The 27,341-nt window shown below is 43.9% G+C and overlaps 1 protein-coding gene and 1 long non-coding RNA gene across 4 annotated transcripts in view; one reads left to right on the forward strand and one right to left on the reverse strand.

The window, feature by feature from the left end:
- The window catches only part of SUSD3 (sushi domain containing 3), an 80,202-nt gene that overhangs the window by 43,576 nt on the left and 9,285 nt on the right, over nucleotides 1-27,341 (reverse strand). For 2 of the 3 annotated variants that reach the window (XR_005774220.1, XM_040407470.1), the window contains exon 2: nucleotides 1,526-1,714. The exons of the other annotated variant lie outside the window; for it this stretch is intronic. Coding sequence is in view for 1 of the 2 variants with exons in the window: in XM_040407470.1 (XP_040263404.1) it covers nucleotides 1,526-1,714 (189 nt within the window). In the remaining variant the exon portion in view is untranslated. The remainder of the gene's footprint in view (nucleotides 1-1,525; nucleotides 1,715-27,341) is intronic. 3 annotated transcript variants of the gene reach the window in all.
- LOC120978987 lies at nucleotides 4,091-15,365 on the forward strand. Its single transcript, XR_005774221.1, has 3 exons — nucleotides 4,091-4,102; nucleotides 10,684-10,688; nucleotides 15,227-15,365. It is a non-coding gene; the product is annotated as an uncharacterized LOC120978987 (long non-coding RNA).

Genomic DNA, 27,341 nt, shown 5'->3' on the forward strand with positions numbered 1-27,341 from the left:
TCCCCAGATCGATCGTCACCTAGCAACCGTGCGTGAAAATCGCACCGCATCCGCACTTGCTTGCGGATGCTTGCGATTTTCGCGCGGCCCCATTCACTTCTATGGGGCCTGCGTTGCGTGAAAAACGCTGAATATAGAGCATGCTGCGATTTTCACGCAACGCACAAGTGATGCGCGAAAATCACCGCTCGTGTGCACAGCCCCATAGAAATGAATGGGTCCGGATTCAGTGCGGGTGCAATGCGTTCAACTCACGCATTGCACCCGCGCGGAAATCTCGCCCGTGTGAAAGGGGCCTAATTCAGGTTTTTCAGCAAAAGGATAGATAAAACCAGAAATTGCCAGTTCTGTTGGCATCCAGGTGGTGGGGGCAGGAGTAAAAGATAAGCACGCAAAGACCTATTTTTCATTTGTTCAGATCACTACAAATATTCATATGTAACTAATATATGTGTGTTAAATTGTTTCATGATAATTGGTTTGTCGCAATGTGAAGTGCATAATGATGATTTGCTATTGTTTGCATAGTGATTCATAAAATAAACGGGTCACGAGTTATGCTACTTTCACGCTCGCGTTTTGGTGCGGATCCGTCATGGATCTGCACAGACGGATCCGTTCAGATGATACAACCGCCTGCATCCGTTCAGAACAGATCCGTTTGTATTATCTGTAACATAGCCAAGACGGATCCATCTTGAACACCAGTGAAAGTCAATGGAGGACGGATCCGTTTTCTATTGTGCCAGATTGTGTCATAGAAAACGGATCCGTCCCTATTGACTTTCATTGTGTGTTAGAACGGATCTGTTTGGCTCATTTTCGTCAGACGGACACCAAAACGCTGCAGGCAGCGTTTCGGTGTCCGCCTCCAAAGCGGAATGGAGATGGAACGGAGGCAAACTGATGCATTCTGAACGGATCCTTTTCCATTCAGAATGCATTAGGGCAAAACTGATCAGTTTTGGACCGCTTGTGAGATCCCTGAAACGGATCTCACAAACGGAAAGCCAAAACGCCAGTGTGAAAGTAGCCTTAGTAGATCAGAGCAGGTATTGAATTTTGGACCCAAAACACAACTGTATTGAGTTCCTTATCTCTCACTGAAGCGATTATTGTATATTTTCACTCATTTGGAACACCAGATGAAAGCGAGAGCTGTGGTCTTTATCTACAGATTTAGCCTACATGCACATGAACGTGGTTTGGTTCCGTTTTTTTTTCCCCGGATAGGATGTGCGCTGTCCGCATCAGTATGTCCGTTCTGTAGCCCTGAAAAAAAATAGTTTTGCGGACAAGGATAGGCATTGTTACAATGGATCCGCATAAAAAAAACTTCTGACATATGGACGCCATTCGTTTTTTTGCGAATCCGCAATTTGCGGACCGCAAAACACATACGGTCGTGTGCATGTAGCCTTAAAGGGGAAAAACCCTAGCAGCAGATTGTAAATATAAACCTCAGGGTCACCATGTGAGAACACCATAAAATGTCTTTGATTAAAAAAATATATATATCCCTTACGTTTACAAGAGGGCGCGCCCGCTGTCCACAAGGTGCTGTTTCCTTTCCAGACACAGGTCGTTAATCCTTCTCCAACCAGCTGATATGAAGAGGAGCACTGAAACATAATAACTGTCCCCACTGAAGAGCCATTTCCGTGCACAATGTGGAATGAGCCGGACTCCGGCGGCACAATCTTTTTACACTGACCTACAAACAAGCAGAGAGAAAAACCGCAATAATTGCTAGGATTTTAGATAATCAATAAACAGGCGGCTGAGCGTGTAGACCGCAAATACGAGGTCAACTCTAAGTACTGTAGTTTCATGCTACGCTAAGCGGAAAGTTTCTATAAAGCCATCTGAAATGTTCCCGACCCTCTTTCCTGATGGAGAAATGCCCCGTACATTGTGACCTGCATGTTTGTATCTCTATCGCATTGTTACTGGCTTTCTTCTAAGCACAAACGGAAGGTTCTGATCGATATAAGGTTTATAGCGATGAATCTTCAGCAAACGAGCCCTCGCTAAGGGCTCATGCCCACGAACGTATTTTCTTTCCCTGTCCGTGCCGTTTCTTTTGCGGACTGTATACAGAACCATTCATTTCAATGGGTCTGCAAAAAAAACGGAAGGTACTCGGTGTGCATTCAGTTTCCGTATGTCCGTATTTCCGTTCCGCAAAAAAATAGAACATGCCCTATTATTGTCCGCATTAGGGTCCATTCACACGTCCATAGTGTATTGCGGATCCGTTATACACCCGGCCGGCACCCCCAATAGAACTGCCTATTCTTATCCGCAATTGCAGACAAGAATAGGACATGTTCTATTTTTTGCGGAGCCACGGCCCGGAAGTTCGGGGCTGAAGCCGGGAAGTTCGGGGCCGCGTCACGGAAATGCGGATGCGGACAGCACACTGTGTGCTGTCCGCATCTTTTCTGTCCCCATAGAGAATGAATGGGTCCGCACGCGTTCCGCAAAATTGTGGTACGGATGCCGACCCATTTGCGGACGTGTGAATGGAGCCTTACGGACAAGGATAGTACTGTTCCGTTCCACGGCCAGCTGTTCCGTTCCACAAAATACAGAATGCACACGGACGTCATCTTGTATTTTTTGCGGATCCGTTTTTTGCGGACCGCAAAATACATACGGCCGTGTGCATGAGGCCTAAATAGGATGACTGCACTTTTCATGCACTTGATTTTTATTTTTTTTTTTCATTTAAAGGGACATTTCAATTATATCTTTTAGCACCAATCCACAGGGTAAAGCTACATTCACCTAACAGTGGGAAAAAAAAGGGCCATGAAAAATGGACACACTGTCAGTTTTTCATGGCCATTTTTCTACCATTTTTGCATCCATTTTCTGTCCGCCTGTCCATTTTTAATGGCTATTTTTCATGGCGGTTAAAAACATGAATTTCATTGGCTTTTTTTAATAAAAGCCCAACACCTGCGGTATACATATTGTTCCCCATAGTTGGCCCCTGCAGTCATAACATCCCCTATAGTGGCACGTAGCAGTAATAATGTCCCCCATAGTGGCCCCTAGAAGTAATAAAGTCCCCCATAGTGGTCCTCTTTTTTTGGGAAGTGGAAAAAAAAGAAAAAAAACTCACCTCATCCACTTGCACATGCAGAGGCACTCACTCCTCTCTTGATGCTGAAGGCCCTGCCAAAGGACCTGTGCTCAAGCTTGATGACATCACCACGCGCTTCCAGCATGATTGCGTGGTGACATCACGCTTGAGCGCAGGACCTTCAGCATCAAGAGAGGAGCGACTGCCACTGCATGTGCAAGTGGATGAGGTGAGTAATTTTTTGGCCATGTTCCACTAGTGTCTGACGGCTGTTAAAAATTGTCCCATTGATGGCCGCTATTCACTGGCTGTTACAAATGGCGTAAATGGCCACATAGACAATAAAACCCTGTGGACAGCTGTTACTTGTAGCTAATCAAGCTTGTAAGAAGAAAGTTTTGCAGACAGGATCCTGTTTGTTGTTTCAATTATGTATATCTGTACTTTTCTTCAGAGAAACACTTGGGTACTTTGTAACTAATTTGTTCAAACCAAACGCGTTTCGGAGTATATATAGTTTCTTACTCCTTCGACCACTGAAGAAGGAACAAAAAACTATATATACTCCGAAACGCGTTTGGTTTGAACAAATTAGTTACAAAGTACCCAAGTGTTTCTCTGAAGAAAAGTACAGATATACATAATTGAAACAACAAACAGGATCCTGTCTGCAAAACTTTCTTCTTACAAGCTTGATTAGCTACAAGTAACAGCTGTCCACGGAACTATACACCCCGGGATTGAAAGTCGGCACGACCAACAGGGTGAATACTCCAGTTCTCGTTTTAATTCATGAGATTTACTGCGCAAGCAACGACGATCACGCTGAACACAGGTGGGACGCCACACAGCATGAAACTCTGACCGCAGTTTGATCGCAATAGCTGTGAGTACCCTGATTTATGCCGATACTTTGGAAAGAACATTTTGCAGACAATTGGGGCAAATATAGAGTGGATTAGTGACAGCACATTCTCTATTATATGAACTCTTGGTCAACACACTGAACGTGTCAGTGTTAGGACGCTAAGCATACGAGCAACCGATCGCTTTCTCTGGAAGGATGAACAACAAGATCTAATATACATTATCCTTAATCATCATCCAAGTTTATTTTATTCTAGTTTATTTCATTGCATATGTCATCTCATCCTTTGGATATTTTATGGAGGTCGGCTTCTGCTCATTGATTGACATTTAGTATATATGTCCCCTTTTTAACCGCATATAGGTGAATTGTAATACGCACCAGAGATAGAATTTTATTGTATCTTTTTATTGTACCTTTTATATTGTATTAGATGTGGAATTAAATAACTGTTTCCAAATGACCCAGATATTTGGTTGTGCCTATCTACACCATTGATCTAATTTACTTTTGATGAGAGGGGGAACCATTTTTGATAGCAGCACCCATCTATCTTGCTTACTCGTGGAGCCACCCAAATTTGTTTTACAACCTTTTTTCACTGTTAAGACCCCAGAAAAAAAAAAAATAGGATAGGACTGTTCGATTATGGGCCGGACGTTCAATAAAATGCAAAATGCACCCGGCTTTTTTGGTGTTTTATTTTTTTCGCATGGTATCTAATGGCATAATGGAATACTTTTTCATGGTATCAAAATCGAATCAAAATTTTGGTATCGTGACAACCCTAAGTTGGGGTGCCCTTGATGTTGTGGGTTTGGTGTGGGTGCAAGGCAGGAGATGGTGGGTGCAGTGGCCGGCATAAAACATGAACGTCTCTCTTTACAAAAGTGCAGAATGGGAGTTGTAGTACATCCAACAGCTTCAAAACAGGGTTCTAAATAATTCACAGTGCAAATGTATGGATATAAGTTTGGATGTAGTGAGGGCTGTCTGTCAGTAGATAGCCCTCAGAGATTGTGATTCTCTGAAACTTAGGCCTAGTCACATGAAGAATGAAGCACACATCACAGCTCTCACTTCCTCTACTAATTCCGTGTCTGTATGTCCGCATGTCCATTCCGCAAAAAAAATAAAAATTGAACATGGCCATTTTGCGGACAAGGACAGGCATTGTTACAATGAATCCGTAAAAGAAAAAAACGGATCCACCACGGATCTCATCCTTTTTTTTGTGGATTCCTGTTTTGCGGACCACAAATACATATGGTTGTGTGCATGAGCCCTAAGACAAGATGTACCAGAATTATCATTTTGCGGGGAATACATGAATTTATTAAAAACAGACACGCCAGGAGGCATTTATAAGGGATTTTCTGGGAGTTCTTTATTGATGGCCTATCGTCAGAACTACTGGCTTAGTTGCCCATAGCAACCAATCAGATTCCACCTTTCATTTTCTCAAAGGAGCTCTGAAAAATTGCAACCAATCAGATTCCACCTTTGATTTTTCAGAGCTCCTTTGGAAAATGAAAGGTGGATTCTGATTGGTTGCTATGGGCAACTAACCAGTTTTCCTTTACACCAGATTTGATAAATCCCCCCAGTGGCGTACGTCATTAAGTATTTTTAAAGACAGAGAAAAAAATATAATGTGCTTGACATCATGAGATGACTCAAGGATCCTCTTCTGTGTCAGATATGTTAGAGTCAATTACCTGTAAGATTTCATTTTGCATCATTAATTGAGTCAAGTGGAAGAATCAATGAAGTCTAGATATGTCGAGAGGAATAAACTGAGGGCTGAATGTGATATCATCAATTATTAAGTCATTGTGGCACCCCAGAAGGAGTCTGAGAACGGGATTTGGGCTTAAACTAAACCGTCTTTAGCTTTTACAGGTTCTCCCTGAGCTTCCCTCACACATACCTTTTTTGGCTTTTTTTCTGTTGTGAATTTCATGCAATTTTACATTTGTTTGTTTGGTGTGTTATATATAAAGAAATCTGTAGAAAATGGCAAAAAAAACACGATGGGGGTCATTTACTATGCTGAAATACGCCTAAATTAGGCGTATTTCAGGCGCAGATATCAGCACAACGGTTGGTTGCGCTGCTATCTGCGACTTTGCCCCCGCTCACGCCGGGTCTAAAAGTGTAGGTGCGGCGGGGAAGGGGATAGGCGTAGAAAATGATCAAAATGTAAGACAGCTCAGAAGCGGTCTTATGCTTTCAACTGGCGGAGAATCTGCCAAAGTTATGGAGGGGCCGGCGGCCTCTTCATAACTTTGGCGGATCCACCGCCAGCCTAGGGCTTTATTAAGATCGGCATCTAAAATGGCGGTCTTAATAAATGTGCTCCAATATCTAGTCCAGTCTGCGTTTTGAAAAAAAAAAATGATCAAAAAATACGCAAAAAAAAGTGATGTAAAATGCAAAAAATGCAGTTCGTTTCCTAATGGTTTACAGCAAACATTTGGATGGAGCATTTTTTTAAACTGAAATTTTTTTGAAAAATGCCACAAAAAAAGGTTAAAACCATATTAAAACAAAACATAAAAATATGTATTTTATTTTAAATCTTGGGAGTCTATGGGTGATGCCACTATATGCCTGTACACTGGCAGATGTAAAATCCTAAAGACATATACAGGCCCTCTGATGGTGTGTGAATAGATTAAGCCTCATTCACACATCAGCTTCCACGGACGTGTGCCGTACGTGTTCTCCACAGATAGCACACGCCCCCATTCATTTCATTTACCATGGTCCGTGGTTTTAGCACGTCTGCATGCTCTATTTCGTCCGTGTTCACGGATCCATCACGCCCATAAGGCTACATGCACATGACCGTATGTGTTTTGCGGTCCGCAATAAAAAACGGATGACATCTGTATGCCATCCTTTTTTTTTTTCGAATCCCTTGTAACAATGCCTAAAACGACAAGAATAGGACATGTTTTTTTGCGGGGCTACGGACTGGACATACAGATGCCGATAGTACACGGTGTGCTGTCCGCATTTTTTGCGGACCCATTGAAATGAATGGGTCTGCATCCTATCCGCAAAAAAAAAAACGGAACGGACACAGAAACAAACAACGTTCGTGTGCATGTAGCCTTATAGTCTATGGGTCAGTGAAATCGACGGATGCAACACGGATGCCATCTGTGTTGCATCCGTGTTTCACGGATCGTTAAGAAAAGATGTTTTGAAAATAATTTTTCTGCTGTTCAGTTTCAGTGAAACATGGATGGCACACGGATGGCACACGGACAGCAAAGAACGGAAACACGGAGCACACAGATCCTTCATGGGCAGCTTCACGGATGCATCACTGACCACCTTCTCATGGATTTGAGCACCGACACGGACGTCTGAATGGCGCTTTAGACTGGTGGATATTAATAGGACATAAAAAGCTTCCCAAATGTAAAATGCCTTTCCCCTGTCTTGACACGTCTATTTTAGTAGCAGCATCTATTTCTATGGCTCAGTATTCTGCCATTTCTCTATTATTCCTACTAGAAGTTATGAATGAATCTGCTCCGTTTCTGTTGCTCCGTTTCGTGGCCCCGCTGGCCAATCGCAGCGCTCAGCTCATAGCCTGAGAGAGAAAAAAAACTCTCAGGCTATGAGCTGAGCACTGCGATTGGCCAGCGCTACAGCCTCGGAGAATGAGACGCCGTCAGGTTCCCCTGGGTGGAGCCTAACTATGAAGATACCGGAGGCTATAACCGGAGAACAGAGCGGCGCCCAGGGATAATAGTAAGTGCAGGGGGGTCCCTGGGCGCCACTCTACGTGTCTGTATAGTTAGTTTAGATGTTTTATTCTGGTGAAAGGTCCTCTTTAAGTTATTTACGCCACTATTCTGTTGTAAAAAAATAAAAAATATCGCAAATGATGGCATATTTGCGCCATAATTTGTGACTTTTAGGGGTTCTCGACACTTTTCTAAAGGGGTGAGATAAGGGGGCGGAGCTGTGCACAGCCCGCCATATTTACTATAACTTACGCCAGAGACTGCGGTAGATTATAGCCCAAATCTACACCAGCCCCTGGCTGGCATAGACTTAAATATCTGGCGCACGGAGGGGTAGAGATGCAACTAATTTATTAGGAGCCATTTGCCTGTTATCTTACTCCAGCGCAGGGGGATCAGACTGATGTATGGGAGCACTAGTCGTAATAAATCTCCCCCAATATCTTATAAACTATAATCAGAAAACTCAAAAAACTTTCAAAATATTGAAAAAATGCCTGAAGTTACAATCATGACATAAGATGAGTAAAAGATGCACAAGGTGGAACATAATGCTAAGAAGAATCTTTATCTCCTTGTTTCCACCACTTATGTCCCATACATTTGTATAAGTTTCCAGAAAGTTAAACAAATTCTCTATGTTATTTCAAGAATGCAAAAATAGGAGAGGAGCGCTCAAAGAAGAATCTAAGATAACGGCTACACAAGGCTTCTGCCAAGCTCCTCATTCCGCATCTCTGGATGGATTTACTGTGTGGAACAAAAAATCTACATCTTTACTAAAATATACAGTGCATTCAGAAAGTTTCCAGATCCTTTCACTTTTTTCACATTTTGTTATATTATGGCCTTGTGCTGAAAATAAAATATTTTTTTTTTTACAAGTTTTCCCCTGTCATTCTGCACTCAGTCCCCCATGGGCTGCATTCACATCTCCATTACAGATGATCCGGCTGTCGGCCGGACTAAAAGCTGCTGCATGCAACTGTTTTTGTACACCTGAAACCCGGCATTTACACCAGAAAGCGGCCAGGTCACTGCCGGATACCATTATAGTCAATAGGGATCCGGCGGTGATCTGTTGAATCCAGCAGTGCCGGATCTGGTGAACTCTGGCAGACAGGCACCAGAAATGTGAACGTGGCATCAATGACAAAGTGAAAACAGAATGCTAGAAAGTTTGCAAATTTATTAACCCATTTGTTTTTTTCCCCTCCCATTACAATAGGCATAACTTTTTTAATTTTTAATTCATATAGCCGTATGAGGGCTTATTTTTTGCAGGATAAATTGTATTTTAAGGGCACCATTTAATTTACCATGTCTGAATTGGAAAACGGGAAAAAAATTATTTGTGGGGTTAAATAGAAAAAGATTTACCACAATTCTGCCAAGGTTTTGGGGGTTTTCGACATCACAGCGTTCACTGTGCGCTAAAAATGACATGATGTGCGGTGATACCAAACTTGTATATGTTTTTTTTTTTACTACTTTTAAAAAATAAAAACTTAAAAAAAAAAATTCTTTTCATCGCCTTTTTCTGACAGCCATAACTTTTTATATTTCTGTCCACAGAGTTGTATCAGGGCTTGTTTTTTGCAGGACAAACAGTTTGTTTTATTGGTACCATTATTGTGTATGAACGACTTTTTGATCACTGTTATTCAATTTCTTGGGGGGGAAGGGGGGGAAGGTGACTAAAAAATTGTGAATCGTGTGGTTTTAATTTTTTTTTCCATTACAGCATTTGCCGCACAGGAATTTTAAAAAAATATTTTAATAGTTAAAGACATTTTTGGACGCGGCGATACCACATATGTAATTTTTTTTTATTGTTAATATATTTTTATATGTAAAATTGGGAAAGGAGGGGGTGATTTAATATTTACATTTTTATTTTTTTTGCTTTTATTGTAATAACTTTTAACCCCCTCAGGGGGCTAGAACATGAGATATTTTGATCCGTTGTCCTATTCACCCTAAGGATCATGCACACAACCGTGGTCGGTTGCAGACCCATTCACTTCAACTGGGATGCAAAAGGTGTGGACAGCACTCCGTGCACTGTCCGTATCCGCACGTACATTCCGTGCCATCCTAAAAATTACAGAACATATCCTATTATTGCCCGCATTAACGGACAAGGATAGGACTGTTTTATTAGGGGCCGGCCGCAAAATGCTGAATGCATACGGCCATTATCTGTGTTGCGGATCCACAATTTGCAGACTGCAAAACAGCCAATGGTTTTGTGCATGAGCCCTAATAGAGATCAATTAGGGTAATTAGGATTCTGATACTCTCCCTGCTGAGCTGTGCCTCGTGCACAGTTCAGCAGAAAACTTACCATGGCATGCCTGGAAAGCTTCATAAGCATCCGGGCTGGCATGGTAACCGGTCAGAGCCCTGCAATTTCACTGTAGGGGCTCCGATCGGAAGGCAGTGGGATCCGCATCCCTCTGTCTAACTCTACAGATGCCGCAATCTGTGTTGATTGCGGCATCTGAGGGGTTAAATGGCAAGGTGTGGTGTGATTGCCATTCCCCGTCATTGCAGTCAGGAACCTGCTGTATGATACAGCCGGCACTCGAAGTGTATGGAGCGGGCTCACTGTAGCAGCCCGCTCCATACATTTCCTCAACCAACATGACGAACTGGTACGTGGTTGAAAGGGTTAAAAAGGAAAAGCTAACGTTTCACATGGACAATAGTATTCAGACCCTTTACTAATGTAACATCCCAGAGTTATGTTACTAAACTCTCTCCCCGCTACATCCTGTTAAGTGTATTTATCTTGTCATCTGGTATAATTTAATATCACATCCTCAATAATGTGCATATTCTAAGCCTGTTACATGTAATTTGCTGTAATTTCAATGTACACCAGCAGATGGCAGCAATGTGTTCAGCAGAGACTTAGTAACAGTTTAGCATATCTAGACTGGAATAGTACGTTCCAGTTTAGGTCCCCCCTCTTTGAGGAGGTGTGGAATGTTCCCACATCCTGCCTCATGGGGAGGAGAAGGAAGTTATAGTTAGTGTGTGCCAACCACCCTGGCTAGGGGGAAGGCTGTGCTGGTAGGAGCTCCCAGTTCTAGGGAGCCCAACCCAGGATCGAGTCTCGGCTGAAACCAAAGATCTTCATCCCCAGTCTGAGCCCTTCAGCCTCAACTGGTGACAAGCAAGCAGCCACCTCCAGAACTCCAGGACGAGCCATTCCCTGTGAGCTAACTGTGAGTAACTATCCAGAGACCAGGAGAAGCCAAATTCTTCTTAAGCTAGTCAGTCCCATACACAGCAGAAGATAGACAGAGCAGAAGACAGATTCCTGCCATATTCTCCAGGCACATGATAGATGCAGAAGAGATATTGATCCCTGCCATACATTGCCAATACCTGCTGGGACCTAAAGACTATTGCTGTACCTCATATGGATTAATGCTGCCTCTAGTAAAGACAAGTTGAATTATATTTCAAGTCTGGATCTCATTTACTGCTACTTAAACCCTCAATTACTCCTACTAGCAACACACTCATTTATTGCAAGTGAGCCAGGATCCAGGAGTCCAGCCGTACCAAGGTAGGAGACACCGTTGACACTATTACTACTGCTACACAGAGACATTACCCCACTCTGGCATTCCTCACCTGGTACGTGAGTTGCAACACCTTAAAGGGCCCTGAGACTGTACCCTGCGCACGCTGCAATTGCCGTCACGAACAAAAACTATTAACTATACCCTCATCCGGACCCACTGCATACTTTGGCGTCCCTTTAACCGTACCACGGTCCGGCTCATTGCACTATGACCTTTAAACTTTAGCTCTGGGGGCATACAGAGAAGAAGAGGGAGGAGGAAACAACATTGAGACCCATACTGAACTTCAGTGGCTTTTGCAGGCAGGGCAGGTGGCGCTTCCTCTGTTCATAGAATAGCGCTCGTTGAGCACTAGGCACCAAGCAGAGGAGAAGGCAGAAGCGGTAATAAACTGCCGGGAACTGACCTACTAGACTACAGGAGCTTTAATCCACTCTGGATCAAAGCCCAGCACCACGCGCTGAATACATATGGTGCTTGGCCGTTATGGAGTTAAAGCTCTTTCTTATTTTTCCTGAGTCTCCTTGCAAGAAGCAAAAGAACAGCTGTTCATAACCTGGTGTCTGTTCGCTTCACCTGCCTCCCACTCTCCCCAAAACATCTTAATGTGGCAGATGTTTGCCTTAGCGGCAGGAATTCTAATAATTTTTTCAGAGTAATCCACTTAAATGATAACCTAACTTCATAATTTTGTAAAACAGCTTTGTAGTCATGCGAGTTGCCGGGGTATACAGCACAACCGGGCTGAAAGTCTCTGTATAATTTATTAACCCGCAAGAAAAAGACACATTCAAAAATAATAGCCGATGAATAACCATAAGTGAGTCACATATACCGAGGCTCTGCGCTCCCCGTATGTGTTCATTCATCACCTTCAGAATTTCCACGGTTTTATTTTATACGCGTGGCAGGCTCTATTCTACCCCAACCCGCGTTTCAGTTATTTGACTATATTTAAATGACAGGTTTCTATGGTAACTGGTATTGTAGAAATAATAACATTTGTTGCTCCTAGCAACCCGCTGAAAGATCAATCACTGAATAATTTCTGCTGGTAGAGTTCTGAGTATCCCCGCAGCTGCAATCAGGTATTACAGTTCAGTGCATTTATTATGAGGGAGGAAACAGCAGGATCTGCTAATCACAACACAACCACTGGGGGAGCCACATATAGTCACATATAGGATAGACATCTTGTGACAGAATATCGCAATGCCATATTTTTCTTAGAAGCTGGTCATCTTGAGCCACACATCTCTGGATATGTTAAGCCAAAAGGAAAGATAAGGAAGACCACATATGTATGTGTATCCCAGGTGGTACATGCTATGACTGCCAGTCCTTAGGCAGTGCTTAAAAAAGCTGTCCGAGTTATATACCGTATTTTTTGCTTTATAAAATGCACTCCCCCCCCCCCCCCCCAAAAGCAAATAGTGCAATTTTTACATTGCTGACACTGATACATGGCCGGCCGCTATGCTGCACAGCGCGGCCTGCGATGTATCAGTTACAGTTTACCTCTATCACGCGGACTGGGAGGAGGGGCTGGAGGCTGGCAACTGCTGCTGCACTCGCGGAGGGGCCCGATGCAGTCACTGTACTCCATTTCACAGGGCCCCGCTCACAGCAGTTTTCATATGTAAAGTCTATTCATGTAATCCTCAACCAGTGGCTCTGGTTTGTTAAACTAGCGTAATCGTCTGTAGTAGTATTCACTATCAAAGCGGCGGGAACAGTGTCGGACTAGGGTACCTAGGGCCCACCAGTAAAATTCATTTTGGGGGCCCACCATACGGATACATTCAAATATAATAAATAATCTAACAAGTTTTTTATATGAACATCGGCTGGTTGAGGTGCTGTACATTGAATATATGTATGTAGTGCAGTAAGTCTACTGTTATGTGCCACTTGTGCAGTGGGTGGTAGACTAGGGGTCCACTTTGCTCAGGGGCCCACCGGGGGATTCCCCTGTACCCCTGTGGGCCAGTCCGAGCCTGGGCGGGAAGGCCGGCAGTGTAACGTCACTCACTCCGTCATGCTCCTCCCACTTCATTAATGAAGCTGGCGGAGCGGGAGCGTTTATAAGTGAGTGCGTTACACTACCGGCCTGCCCGCCGCTTTGATAGTGAATACTACTACAGACGATTACGCTAGTTTAACAAACCAAAGCCACTGCTTAAGCATTAAATAAACAGACTTTACATGTAAAGATTGCTGTGAGCGGGGCCTGGTGTAATGGGGTCACTATTCACACAGGGACATGAGAAGACACAGAGGGGACCAGCATAAGATGCTATCTATATGTCATCCACAGATCCCCCCATAACAGTGTCATCCACAGATCCCCCATAACAGTGTTATCCACAGCTCCCCCCATTTCAGTGTGTCATCCACAGATCCCCATAACAGTGTCATCCACAGATCCTCCATAACAATGCATCATCCACAGATGCCCCCATAACAGTGCGTCATCCACAGATCCCCCATAACACTGTGTCATCCACATATCCCCTATAACAGTGTGTCATCCACAGATCCCCCATAACAGTGTGTCATCCACAGCTCCCCCATAACAGTGTCATCCACAGATCTCCCATAACAGTATTATCCACAGATCCCCCATAACAGTGTCATCCACAGCTTCCCCATATCAGTGTGTCACCCACAGATCCCCCATAACAGTGTGTCATCCACAGATTCCCCATAAGTGTCATCCACAGATCCTCCATAACAGTGCGTCATCCACAGATCCCCTCCATAACAGTGTAATCCACAGATCCTCCATAACAGTGTCATCCACAGATCCTCCATAACAGTGCGTCATCCACAGATCCCCTCCATAACAGTGTCATCCACAGATCCCCCATAATAGTGTCATCCACAAACCACCATTAGTTCGAAACCTACCAAAAGCACACCTTTTGGTTCAAAATATTTATTTTCTTATTTTCCTCCTCATAAACCTAGGTGCGTCTTATCATCAGGTGCGTCTTATAAAGCGGAAAAATACGGTAAAAATTCGGGCAACCCCTGTAAATGGTCTGAAAAACCAAATGCATGGATACTCACCCTGTTTCTTCCAGCGCTGTGCTATGGTCCTGCCGCTGCTAACGTCATCTTTTTGGATGCACCGGTGACTGGTCACCACTGCAGCCAATCACTGGCCTCAGCCGTGCATGGGACATCTCTGCTGAGACCAGTGACTGGCTGCAGCGGTGACCTGAGGAATTTCTGGTGGTCGCTTCAAAGTGGTTTCACTATACTGTGTATTATTCTGGAGCTAATAAATACACTGTTGCAGCAAACTTTAAATTATCACTTAACATAATAAAAGCCACTGAAAATGTAAAACTAAACCCTGCTGCAACAGTGTACTCGGTGCCTTAACGGTTCATCCCATGATTAATATAAAAATGAAAATCAGGCATCATATGGTACATAACAATCTCTAACAAAGCTCACATGGATCCAGGCATCCCCCATTCATTGCTCTGCTAGATTTATTTCAAGCTGTAAGCCCTGTCTGCTGAAGCTCTGGGGTGTGTCCTTTCTGCTGTAGCTCAGGGGTGTGTCCTTTCTGTTTAAACTCAGGGGAGTATCCTTTTTGTTGCAGTTAACGTCGGGACATGGCCTTTCTGATGCTGTTCTCACCGTATCACAACTCGGGGGGGCGTCCTTTGTGATGCAGCTCTCTCCCTGTCACAGCTTCTGGCAGGAGTTGAAGGATGGAACTGAGCATGTGAGTCCACTTCAGCGACAGCAGGTGGCGCTGCACAGAAAGATCTTATTCAATAACTCATTGACTATACTACATTTTTAATTACATGCAGTTACAAAAGTATTCAGATCCAGTTACTGGCTTGTAAAATGTAGCATATTCCTCGTAGGAATACCCCTTAAGGCGACTTTCATATCAGCGTTTTCAATTTCCGCTATTAAGATCCGTCATAGGATCTCAACAGCGGAGGAAAACGCTTCAGTTTTGTCCCTATTCATTGTCAATGGGGACAAAACTGAACTGAAGGGAATGGAGTGCACCAGAATGCATCCCGTTCTGTTTGGTTGCCTTCCCATGACGCACACACGGAGCAGCCAGCAGCATTTTTGAGTGCGTCCTGGGATGCGGAGCAAGACGGATCCGTCATGACTCACAATGTAAGTCAATGGAGACAGATCCGTTTTCTTTGACACAATAGAAAACGGATCCGATCAGAAGCGGTCTTACATATTGAATTGGCGCTGGATGCGCCGAAGTTATGGAGAGGCCGGCGCCTCTTCATAACTTCCGTGGAGCCACCACCGGCTTAGGGCTTTATTAAGACTGGCGTCTAAAACGCAGAACGCACAAGAATAGGACATGTTCTATTTTTTTGCAGGGACTCAGAATGGACTTACGGATGCGGACTGCTTTGAGATGAACGGGTCCGCATCCGATCCGCATTTTTTCCCGTGTGCGCATGAGCCATAAGTATAATACTTTGGAAAATCCAGATATCGCTGAGCCTGATTGATGTGCCATTCGTCAGGAACCTAAACAGTAGAGCGGATTCTGGGGGCTTTGGGCTCATCTGTTGCAAATCTTTCTACAATATCTGCATCTGATTTTCCAAGAAGTTGCTCTCCTGTCATTACCGACTACCGTACAGCCACTCTCGGCCGCGTGAAGCCGGGCCCCGGTTCCTATGGTAACAATCAGTGAACTCTCAGGTAGGATGCGGTGACATATTTTTGTCAGTTGATTCATTACACGTCTGAAACAATGGCTGAAACACTGACCGGAGGAACGTACCGTCCTTCAGAATACTATGAAGCGGCAGGAAAAAAAAGGCATGAAGAACAATGGGATTCTGCTTTCCAGACTCTGCAGATACAGAACAATCTCCGTTCTGCATGTGAAATGGAAAGCAGGATGAAATATGTGATGCTTTTCTGAAAATAATTACAGTGAATATACCAGCGGCGGCGGATATAAAAGAACAGCATTTCTAAGTAAATAGAGTGCTCTGCGAACTAATCACAAGCACTCGACGTGACAATTGAAGCATAAATGAAATAAAAATAAGATACAGAAAAAATACACTTGATTTGCGCCAATGACAGTTTCCAAATGAAAGAGCTAAATCTCAATGGTTTAGAGGAAAATAAAAAATAACTCTAAACCATAGACTCCAGAGTGAAATTGAGGAGATCTGGGATAACATACAAACAGGCAGGGGGTACATGAAAGGGGGGGCACATATAGCAGTTGCATTGAGATCCTGGAGTCTGATGGTGCCTACAGGTTCCTCTGCCCCATAAGATCACACCAGTATTCTGAATGGTAGGTGAGAACCCTGTTAGGCTAAGTTCACACGAACGTGTGTGATCCGGATCGCGGACCCATTAAAGTGAATGGGTCCGCGATCCGATGCGGCTGCCCTACGGCCGGCGATCGTGCATTGCGGCCCGCTATTTACGGGCCGCAGCACAGGCACGGGTCACACACGTTCGTGTGAACTCGGCCTTATAGATTTAGCATTGGAGACCAGGAGCTTCAAGTTATGCTTCTATAGGCTGTGGAAAGATGTGTCCTGGGGTCGTTTTGACCAGGGTATTTAGATACAGGGGTAGAACCCGGGTGAAGAGAAGCCTAGCGGCACAACCTCTGCATATAGTGTATCTATAATATTATGTATATACTGCACCTGCCAATAAACTACTGTGTTTTTCGCTCCATAAGACACACCCCCTGCCCAAAAGTGGGGGGAAATGGCAGAAGGTCTTATGGAGTAAATACTAGTGAGCGCTTCCATTTTGAAAGTGTACAATAGTATACAACAGGACTGGGGAGCGGTGAATACAACGTTCCTGGTGCTACATGTACTCACTGCTCCCTAGTTTTCTCTGGGCACCGCGCTGCACTTTCCTGACTGCGTACAGCATCAGGACGCAGTGCGCGTACTATGACCTTACGCTGAGCAACATCAGGTCACAGTGCAGCGGGGCACATGGAAAAGACCAGGGAGCGGTAAGTGCAGGAAGAGCTGCTGGATCTGCAGAGTGGTCGCAATGTCGGGAGGAGGAGAGGTAAGTTATTTTATTTATTTTATGTCTATTGAGGGTCTGATCTGAGGGTCTAACGGGGAATGGGGGCTTGATGTGAGGCCTGAGTTGAGGTCTAATGAAGAATGGGGGTCTGATCTGAGGTCTGATGGAGGTCTGTTCCGAGGTCTAATGAGTAATGGGGGTCTGATCTAAGGTCTAATAATGAATGTGAGTCTGATCTGAGGTCTAATGAGGGCATGAGTTGGGGGTCTGATCTGAGATTTGATGGGGTCTGATGAGGAATGGTGATCTGATCTGAGGTCTGATGAGGAATGGGGGTCTGATTTTGTGGTCTCATGAAGATTAGGGGTCTTATCGGAAGTCTGCTGAAATATTTTTTTCTTTTCTTATTTTCTTCCTCTAAATACTAGGAGCAAAAAATGGAGCATCTAATGGAGCAAAAAATACTGTAAATACCATATAGCTGTATATACAAATAGCAACAAGAACCACAGGTAATGAAAGAATTATTTCCCAACAAAATGAACCAAAAATTTGGATGAAAGTAATAAAGTAATAAAACACTACTTTTCTTCACCCTCAACCTCAGTGTATATTAAAAGGGTTTTCTGGAGAGTAAAATCTAATGTAGTAACAAGCTCACAATGTTTTTATGCATGTATATTGTAATTATACTTAATTTAAAATACCCTATTTATTGCATAGTGAAAGGGGTAGTCCGAGATTTTTTTTTTACTGATGACCTATCCTCTAGATAGGTCATCAGTATCTGATCGGTGGGGGTCCGACACCCGGGACCTGCGCAGATCAGCTGTTTGAGAAGGCACCGACGCTCGCTGTAGCACCACATCCTTTTCTTTGCTCAGTGGGGCAGAGCTGTGCCACGGCCATGTGGCTGGTGAACATAGCATCACATGGCCTAAGCAAATCTGCGAGAAGGCAGCAGAGCTACTGCGAGCGCCGGTGCCTTCTTAAGCAGCTGATCGGAGGACAGGTCATCAGTAAAAAAAAAATCGGAAAGCCCTTTTTAGGACGAGCTGTCACCTCGCATGACATGTCTGTTTTACTAATATAACTGCATGCTGTGCTAGTCTTCTATTATTCCTACTAGAAGTTTATAAATGAATTACCAGCAGTCTGCAAGGCCCACCTGGTGTTACCCGTCGAGGTAGCCTAAGGGTTCATGTACAGCGCCATTACCGTTTTTGCGGTCCGCATTTTTCAGAATGAAATGGCCAGCCCCAGATAGAACAGTCCTATCCTTGTCTGTAAAACGGACAAGAATAGGACATTTAAAATTTTTTTTTTTTAAGGGCCGCAGAGCAGACATACGAATGTGAGAACTAGTGAGAGACCTACTGACTTTTCATTACTTAAAAAACAAATATATATAAGTACAGACCAAAAGTTTGGACACACCTTCTCATTCAAAGAGTTTTCTTTATTTTCATGACTATCAAGGCATCAAAAATATAATTAACACATGTGGAATTATATACATAACAAACAAGTGTGAAACAACTGAAAATATGTCATATTCTAGGTTCTTCAAAGTAGCCACCTTTTGCTTTGATTACTGCTTTGCACACTCTTGGCATTCTCTTGATGAGCTTCAAGAGGTAGTCCCTTGAAATGGTTTTCACTTCACAGGTGTGCCCTGTCAGGTTTAATAAGTGGGATTTCTTGCCTTATAAATGGGGGTTGGGACCATCAGTTGCGTTGAGGAGAAGTCAGGTGGATACACAGCTGATAGTCCTACTGAATAGACTGTTAGAATTTGTATTATGGCAAAAAAAAAAGCAGCTAAGTAAAGAAAAACGAGTGTCCATCATTACTTTAAGAAATGAAGGTCAGTCAGTCAGCCGAAAAATTGGGAAAACTTTGAAAGTAAGGGCTATTTGACCATGAAGGAGAGTGATGGGGTGCTTCGCCAGATGACCTGGCCTCCACAGTCACCGGACCTGAACCCAATCGAGATGGTTTGGGGTGAGCTGGACCGCAGAGTGAAGGCAAAAGGGCCAAGTGCTAAGCATCTCTGGGAACTCCTTCAAGACTGTTGGAAGACCATTTCAGGGGACTACCTCTTGAAGCTCATCAAGAGAATGCCAAGAGTGTGCAAAGCAGTAATCAAAGCAAAAGGTGGCTACTTTGAAGAACCTAGAATATGACATATTTTCAGTTGTTTCACACTTGTTTGTTATGTATATAATTCCACAGGTGTTAATTCATAGTTTTGATGCCTTCATAGTCATGAAAATAAAGAAAACTCTTTGAATGAGAAGGTGTGTCCAAACTTTTGGTCTGTACTGTATATATCTTATAAATACTGCATTGTTTTCATTAATAAAACAGGAATATATAATGCCTAATGACAATTTCCGCTCTGCTGCATTTACAGACTCAGATCTGTTATATATTGTAACTATATCATGCAATATGTCCAGGATTATACAAATTAAGGCTACATGCACACGACCGTGCCGTTTTCTGCAGTCCGCAAACCGCGGATCTGCAAAGAACGGAAGCCGCCCATTGTAGAAATGCCTATTCTTGTCCGCAAACGGACGAGAATAGGACATGCTATATTTTTTTTTGGCGGGGCCAAGGAACGGTTGCAACGGATGCGGACAGCACACGGAGTGCAGTCCGCATCTTTGCGGCCCCATTGAAGTGAATGAGTCTGCATCCGAACCGCCAAAACTGCGGCTCGGATGCGGACCCCGAACTACGGTCGTGTGCATAAGAGCTAATTCTGTATAAAAATCGAATCGGTAGGAAACTAGAAAATCTCTCACATTCAACTTAATCTCATGTTCGGCTTTCTTGTTAAAATAAAGTGTGCGACCGCCTATAGTTTATAGTGACACGATGACATAATGTCACTTCCTGTGGGGAATAATTGCATCTTATCCGATTTTTTCGTAGCCATGCCTGGCAAGGTTGCTGGAATTGAAATGATTCCCACTAATTCTTGCAATTACTTCTTGGAAACTCTCAAACTCTGTGAAATTGGGGAAGGGATTTGACTAATGACTTTATTGCCCAGAGCAATTCCTCTGTCTGCTAGAGCTGACTGTGTCAATAATGAAACCCACCAAGTCTGCGGCAGCTGAGGATCCGTAGCTGTGCACACTTACTGAGGTGACATCTGCTCCCTGTTTCTTTACAACTGGTTACAGGACAATTAGAGGCCACACACAAGAGGGCAAAAAGGTGACTTTTCCAGAAAAGTTCCCCCGCAAAAAAAGCAATACAGTGGTGTAAGTGATTCTGATGATAATGTAGCTTTAATTGTCCAAGTTCCTGAACTCATCAGCACTATTGTCCCTCATTCCAAGATGTGCTTCCCATTGTCTTATCTAATAATTATCTTTAGGGTTTTTTCTGAGATTATGAAATTGATGACGTATCCTCCGGACAGGTTATCAATATCAGATCGGCACGGGTCCGGACACCAGACACCCCTCTCAATTTGCTGTTTGAAAGGGTTGTCTCATTTCAGCATTTATCATGTAGAGAAAGTTAATACAATACACTTATTAATGTATTGTGATTTTCCATGTTGCTTCCTGGATTCATTTTTCCATCACATTATACACTGCTCATATCCAGGGGTTACGACCACCCTGCAATCCAGCAGCGGTGGTCGCACTTGCACACTATTGGAAAATCCAGAGGGGAAATTGATTCACTACCACGAAGCACAAGTAAATTCGGCTTCACTGCAAATTGAATCTTCCCTGAAATTCGGATTGAAGTCCACTTGGAATACTTCGATTCGCTCAACCCTATGTATCCTGATCCCAGAAAGCTACTTTAACAAGATGACCATCAAACCCACAATAAGGCAAGGGCTACACATCGACGCGGCTGGATTTCTTGGGACTGCCTCGGCGATCCCATTAATTTCTATAGGATCCCCGCTGCTCAACAATCCTAGCCAGTGTTCCCGTGTAGTCCTTTTCTAATACTTGTGCACCTCCTGATCCTGACCCTTTCACTCAGTGAGTCTTGTCTGCTTCCTGACGATCTTTGCATTTGCCTGCTGGTTCCTGTTGTGCTCTTGGGAACTGCGATCCTGTGAGTACTCTTCAGCAAGGACCAACCTCAGCGAGAAGGTTAAAGGGGTTTTCTAGTACATACCTTCTATGTATGTAGAGATTCCTATTAAAATCTTCTTACACTTTCTAATTTCATTATCGATCCACCGATTCAGCACACGGTCACATGACCCTGTTTATCTTCTTCTATTGAAGATCAATTGTTGTACAACCACATGGTCTTTCCTCGCAAGCTACCACCCAAAATGGACATGTCATAAGGCATAACTTAGTGGCCTGGACCGTTGGTAACAGGAGTACTGTGGGGGTGGATAGACTGCTTGGGCTTTTCCGTACCTCAATGACCTCATGTGGAAATCTTCACAGCTCTGAAGTCTTGAGTATGTCATAATCTGCCCCATTCCGGTCTACGTCTTTCAATGATCTTGGACACCAGGTTAGGCTATGTTCACATCCGTCGTCTTTATTTCCATTGTGTTGCTCCATTATAGAAGAAAAACAATGAAAATAACATAAACTTTGTATCCAGACACCAATGACTCCCGACAGACCTCACTGACTATAATGGAGTCCACTGAGTTTCCGTCATGCAACCCGTTATTTTATCAGACAAAACAGAGCAGCGTGATGCACTATTTTGTCCCATATTTTTGATGTGAACATGACCTAAGTATGGATTTGGGGGTAGGGTACATACATTTAGTTGTATGATCTGTTCTCATTCTGCCTGGTCATGTGGGAGTTAAAAGCCGGCTGCCTGTCATACAAGATATATCACCAACGTTCAAAACAAGACATGACTAAGCAAATGAAAACCCTGGTGGGAATGATAAATGTTACAATTATCCCGTCTACAGAGTGTTCTCCAAGCAGACGTATTACTTTTTTTTTTGTACCAGGGCCTGACAAATATAAATTATTTAAGGCTTTTAACTAATCATGGATACTCTGGTGTCTCCTCAAACTGCATAAACACGCTTTCTAGATGATTTTCTTCAATCAGCTGAGCAGAGGTTCCTTCCTGGACTCTCTCATGTCCCGTCTGCTGGGTTGTCATCTTTCCACCACAGTTAATCACTAACTACATTAACTTATAGTATACTAATTATACCATTAAGGGGAAATGTTTGCGAATCAATATTACAAAGTATGTATGGATCTGTTTTTTGGTAAACAGAAGCTGTGTGTAGCTCATTATACAGCATTAGGGCTCATGTACTCGACCGCTGTATTAGTCCACATCTGATCCGAATTTTTTTGGGGGTCAGATGCGGACCCATTCACTTCAATGGGGCCGCAAAAAATGTGGACAGCGCACTGTGTGCTGTACACGTCCGTAGGCACCCACACAAAAAAGAACATGTCCTATTCTTATCCACATTATGGACAAGGATAGGACTGCTCTATTATGGGCTGGATGTTCCATGGCTGGTATCTGTGTTTTGCCGATCCCCAATTTGCTGAACCGCAAAAAAGGCTATGGCTGTGTGCATGAGCTTTTACTGAGCAACGTAGCTGTGAATTCAGTTGTGGAGTGAGATAGAAAACGTATTAATGGCTGCAGCAGCGTCTTGTCATTGTCCCATTCACCATTCTGTTCCCCCCTCCTCTATAGGCTACAGGCTGCAGCCTGTAACCAGATCTCTCAGTGAGCTACTAAAGATGGCTTTTAGCAGTGAATTGAGAGGGAATGATCAGTGCAGGAAGCTGGAGGGGGCAAAGAGCCTAAAAGATGGAGAAAGAGGCCATTTAAAAAAAAAAAATACCTTACAAAATTTCTTATCTTCACCTTTACTATTAATTTTTTATAAAATTAAAATGAGTTATTCTTTAAATTTAGGTTAACCTATGTGTAAATATTATCATATTCACAAAATCTCGTAATCTAGTAATAGATTGCTGACATTGGATATGACATTATTCTGATGTTCAAGACTTATTAGCTAAAAACAGATTAGAAAAATGTATATAATGCTGTGTTGAATAATTCTACTTAAAGGGAACCTGTCATGTGGATATTTGATTATAATCTAACTAATTATATACAATCATTAACTACTAAAAAGTGCCTTAGATGTATTCACTTACTGGTGTGACAGATGGTTACCTCATAATATACACACAAAGATGCCACATGCCGTATGCTAATGAGCTGATTTGAGTCCAGCGTGATGTCATTGAGTCCAGCGTATATTTAATTCAGAGCTATAGCCACTCCCCTGCCCACCTGCTGCTGATTCCTATGGAAACAAACTGTCATTCAGCAGCAGGTGGGCGGGGAGGGTCAGGAGCTCATGAATATTCAGGACTCATCATTATCAGCTGGAGCTTTTCAATACAAGATGTTGGCAGATTGACTGGGTCAATTAAAGAAAGTGACCCAGCATTTTGTTAAGAGAATCAGTCACTTATTTATGTTGCCCTTAGTTAGGACACCATAAAACTGGTGACAGGTTCCCTTTAAGGCTTTGTTCATAGTTGCGTTGTGGTTTCTGTTCATAATGGAAACCACAACGCCCTGGCAGATCCCTCACATGACAGATAGACCCTACTGGACTTCATTTAGGTCTGTTGGGTTCCATTGTTTCCAGCACTATTCTTCCCATTCAATGTGCCAGGGCTGCCAATGTAGGTGCACATAGATGAAAGGATGCATCGCTATGAAGGCAGTTTGACAGGAGGAGTTATATGTTGGTCCTTGCCATTCTTAGGCTGCAGCAATCATTCGTTTAAGAACACACTTGACTATTTTTGTGCACATTATAGGACTTCACCCACTGATGAGGCAAAGGTGTCACCATGTTCTAGATTAGGGGACTCCAGTAGAAGTTCCTTCAAGGCGTGATGAGTTTTTATTCTCCCCAACACTGATAAACATATATGATAGCGGTCTATCACCACTGTCTATGCCTTACAGTATTACAGCAGTTGGGTTAAAAGGGTTTTTCGACTGCTTTTAACTGATGACTGAACCTCAGGATAGGTCATCAGTATCTGATTAGTGGAGGTCCGACACTCGGGACCCCTGCCAATCAGCTGATAAAGGTGGCAGAGCGCTGCGTACACTACACACAGGGGGGAGGATAGTGACCACTGCGCTCCACCCTCACCCCTGGCCCTGCCTACCTTGCCTCGCAAGTCCTAATGACAGGGACAACTAGACGGCAGTCCCTAATTTAGGATACGTGCTGGGAAGACAGACAAGACAAATAACGGAACGTGAACGGACCGGGTCAATACCTAGAGAGCTACGCAGTACTAAGGAATGAGCAGAGAATAGTCAGGAAAAGCGAGGTCAAATACAGGAGAGAAACAAAGTACAACAGGAGTCCGCAAAGGATCGTCAGGTTGAAGCCGGGGTCAGGATACCAGGAGAGATGCGCAGTACAGGAGGAGCAGGCAAAGGATCGTCAGGGAACAGGATCAGGTGAGTATTCAGTAGTCCAACAAATAGCCAGGAACCTAGAATTAACAGGCACCTGTGGCCAGCATGCTGCCTGTATTATAGTGGGGTCTGAGGTCATGTGACGTGGCCAGTGTCACATGACCGACAGACAGAAGAGTCGAGCACCGAGTGATCAGCTCGGCGCTCAAGGCAGACCTAGGAGCAGGGAGCCTCCCAGCTAGCAGAGCCGCCCTGGGAACGAGGCCAAACACAGATCCTCGCTCCCGAAGCTAAGCAGCAGGTCTGCGGCTGATGGGAGACCGAGTGCGCCTTTGGCACCCCGTGACAGCCTTCTTGCACTTTACCTAGGCCAGTGACGACACGTTCATCGGGCACGTGGCCTTAGGGGCAGCTCAGTCCCATTGAAGTGAATGAGCTGTGATACCAAGCAGTGCCGCTAAACAATGTAAGGCAGTGTGCTTGGTAAGCTGTGGGGAGGATGCCATGCTCACCCAGAGCTCCATGGCCTCATCAACAGCTGATTGTGGACCCTATGCTGTGGATAGGCCATCAGTTTAAAAACCTGGAAAACCCCATTAATATTTACAGCAAAAGATGACCATAAATTCGAGACAACTTGTGGTCAGTCATAAGAACCATATGGGGTGTTTTTACCATCTCCGGAATAATGGCTTGGACATAGGAACATGTAAAAAGGAAATATTTGGAGGAGAAGCTACGTGCAGACAGGTAGTCGAAGAGAAGACAGGAATCACAAAACAATTTCACGACCGATTAACGGCAATTCAATGGCAAGTGACTCTGCTAACCCTTTAAATGCTGACAGAGGAGTTTACCGAAGATTTTTATTACAGCAACCCTCAGTCTGATCCCAAGAAGAAGCCATAACTGAAGCAATAAATTGGAATAAACCATTCATGCACGCACCTAAAAAGGTCAATTTTAGCATAATAAAATTACCACTGGAATGTCTCACCAAACTCATTCCCTCGCTGACCTAACTCCGACAATGAATAACATAATATCGGCATAAATAGCCTGATATGATAAGACAGCAGCACTTAATGAATATTAGATTAAAAACTCAAGCATGAGAATAATAAAAGCATCTTCTGCTGGTAAAAAATTTAACATCATAAGGCTACCCGGCGCCGGAGCTATTTCATGCACTGAGTTTATTGTCAGGCTTTAACTTGCTTCACGCGATTTCCTCTGGTCTGCTGCCAGCACCGATCGATCTACACACAGCTAAAGTAGAAACTGGCACTGAAGAGACAAAACAGAAATAACGGATGGCAGAGGTGGGTAGTGCCAAAGGTAAAATCCTGGATATCGCCCTTCTTTTACTACGCGTAAATTTTTTGCTGCATCTTAGAATGTTTTTCTGAGATTTAAATACTGGTCACCAGTATCTGATCGGTGGGGTCTGACACCTGGGACCCCCGCCGATCAACTGTTTGAGCGCTGTACATCGTATAGCGGTTGTGCTTGGTATTGCAGCATAGCCCCATTCACTTCTATGGGGCTGAGCCGAGCCTAGGCCATCTGACTGATGAACGTGACATCACATGGCCTAGGAAATGCTGCGAAAAGGCCGTGGCACTACTACGAGCGCCAGTGTCTTCTCAAACATCTGGTCGGTGGGGGTCTCGGGTGTCGGACCCTTACTGATCAGATACTGATGACCTATCCAAGTCTCGGAAAACCCTTTTAAAGTTCTAGAGCCTCAAATCTGTACAAAGCCCACCCATTTATTAGGTACCATTTAGTAAATTGTGTCTTCGTATGCGCTAGATGGACCTTCGAGCCTTCTCCGTCACAAAAACACTTTGGTAAAACAAAATTTGCCAATTTCACCCATATCTTGCACAGGCCTAGTCTGTCTCCTTCAGGGCACCTGCGCAGTGAAGCGAACCTTTCCAGGTGCATATCTGGCGCAGGTGCTGTGAAGGGCTGAAACCAGGAGTTGTACACCCAGCTTTACTGTGCAGGTGCTCTGGAGGATACAGACTGCGCCCGTGTGAGTGGTTTGCAAGATGTGGAGAGGCGAGGAGCATCATCAAGGGGCAGGAGGCAGGATTTAGGGGCCAGCCTCCTTGACTTGTAAGCACTCATAAGCAGAGAGTGTAGCATAGAGATGATTTTCTCTGCAAACATGAAACACAAAACCAGGATAACAGCACCATCAGGGACAACATGCTTGGAAAGATATGTAAGGTAATGAGCATAGTTAACTGTCAGCTATTTTGCTGACCTGTATATGCACACGGTGTGTATTACATGTGGATATTTGTGTGGAATATCCAGAGCATAAGGGCTCATGCACATGACCGTTGTTGGCCGGTGCCCGTATTGCGGCCCTCAGACAGCGGGTCTGCTATATACGGGCACCAGTATTGTGTGCGCCGCATCACGGATGCAGACCCATTCACTTGAACGGGTCGGCAATCTGTTAGGTACAGTGCGGAACAGAGGCACAGAAGTACTACAGAGTGCTTCTGCGG

Source organism: Bufo bufo, chromosome 9, assembly GCF_905171765.1.
Source record: "Bufo bufo chromosome 9, aBufBuf1.1, whole genome shotgun sequence".
NCBI lineage: Eukaryota > Metazoa > Chordata > Amphibia > Anura > Bufonidae > Bufo > Bufo bufo.